This window comes from Haliotis rufescens, unplaced genomic scaffold (assembly GCF_023055435.1).
Source record: "Haliotis rufescens isolate VD_foot unplaced genomic scaffold, xgHalRufe1.0.p SCAF_595, whole genome shotgun sequence".
Classification (NCBI taxonomy): Eukaryota; Metazoa; Mollusca; class Gastropoda; order Lepetellida; family Haliotidae; genus Haliotis; species Haliotis rufescens.
Genome location: NW_025964329.1, coordinates 62 through 1,746, shown reverse-complemented (window position 1 = coordinate 1,746; position 1,685 = coordinate 62). Strand labels below are relative to the sequence as shown.

At 44.0% G+C, this 1,685-nt stretch overlaps 1 protein-coding gene across 1 annotated transcript; it reads right to left on the bottom strand.

Moving 5' to 3' along the window:
- Positions 1-653: 653 nt before the first annotated feature.
- Positions 654-1,472, bottom strand: LOC125374592 (cholecystokinin receptor type A-like; the record flags this gene model as incomplete). The annotated part of the gene is made up of 2 exons (XM_048385501.1): positions 1,256-1,472; positions 654-1,165 (listed from the first exon to the last, which is right to left on the bottom strand). A coding segment is annotated over exon 2 (439 nt), but the record flags the coding sequence as incomplete, so codon positions are not given.
- Between the last annotated feature and the right edge of the window lie 213 nt (positions 1,473-1,685).

The following is a 1,685-nucleotide window of genomic DNA, read 5'->3' as shown; positions in this document are numbered from 1 at the left end:
ATAGTCGTAAAAAACCCTGTACGATTCCGACTATATCAAGACCATGTGGTTATGAATCACTATCAAATAGTGATGATACCAGGTGTTCGCGAAAAGGTGAGCACCCGTCACCCGTCACAAACACATGCGATGACAAGTCAATTGTTCACCTGAAAAAACACGGAAACATGTGGTACAAGTCAAAATAGGGAGTTACATCGGACAGCATGCTAAACACATGGTCATGATATAGCCGGAATCGTACAATCGACTCTGCTGGTGTTGTCGCTTGTATTTATTAAACGTAAACTTAAACTGGCCTCGGCTAGAAGTTTACGCACACACGGTGCTTTATTGGTGTAGAAGCCAGAGCCAAAATTTCAGTTTTCCCGGAACCCAACCCCCCCAACCCTCACACACACAAACCCCGCCCCCTCCAAACACACACACACGCGCGCACGCACGCACGCACGCATGCACTGCTGAAATAGTGCTGACTGTGACGTAAAATAAAATTCAGTCACTCACTCACTCAAGATCCGACGGAGAGTATGACAAAACCCTATTCATGTTGAACGAACTGTCCCTGCAATACTTTATGTAAGCAACGCTTGTCCCAAATTTTAGAACACAATCAACCAAATTTGACACAGATAAAACTAAAAGTAACTTACACATAACTTCTCCAAGCATCCATCGGTCCTTGCCGTAGAACTCCAACATGGCGGACGGCTGACACACGAGGAGCACGAGCAGATCCGCCACACTTAGACTCATCAGGAAGTAGTTCATCCGGGTCCTCATGGACTTGAGCCTCACTATGACCTGTATAACCAGGGTGTTCCCTATAATTCCCGTGAGAAACACGACGGTGTTGATTATTGTGAAATACAGGATGAGATACAGAGGCATTTCCATCTTCATGGATTCCAGGTCGGATTCTGATGGAGTAATGTTGTTAAAAACACTCAGGTTGCCGTCTATGATGTTGTACAGAGAAGAAGACGTCGTCATGTTGAGACAGCAATCCGTTTTGTCCACAATGCTGATAACACGGGTTATGTCCCCTTCCTGACCCCCAACACCCTCGATGCGCATGTCCGACGAGGTCATTTTAAAATGGCGTTAAGGAAAAGCACACTTCAATGAGGTTACAAGTATATCTCTACTCCCATCTGTCCGAAAACTGAAAGAAGAAGAATAGTGAACATCAGTACCGTAAATCCGATAAATATCGACTAAAAAAGAAAAGTGAAAGTACAAAAATGCCACATACCACGAGAATCACTCCATCCATAAGAAGGGCGCACGTCATTAACTCCGCAGGGATAGAGAGCTTCCTATCTTGACTGTAGCTGACTCCTCCTGCACCAGACGTCACATGAGTTTGATTTAGCAGCCTTGGAATTGGACAGGGATCCTGGGAGCGCTTGGTCCTATAAACAGGATATATATTCATTAACTGTTGGTGTCGTAGTTACAGATGATAGTCCGCGGTCGCTGGGGACTACGGAAGTAGGGCAACTCTACACAGCTGTGATAGACTGTTCATTATTCTTCATGTATACGATAGTACAACACAGCGTTAGTAATGTTGATGTCGTGTAAATTAAACATGCTAATTATTCCGAACATTTATGCATGGAATTATAGCCAGTGTGGATATGCAAATTAAACACAATGACCATTATGAAACAAAGTGAAAA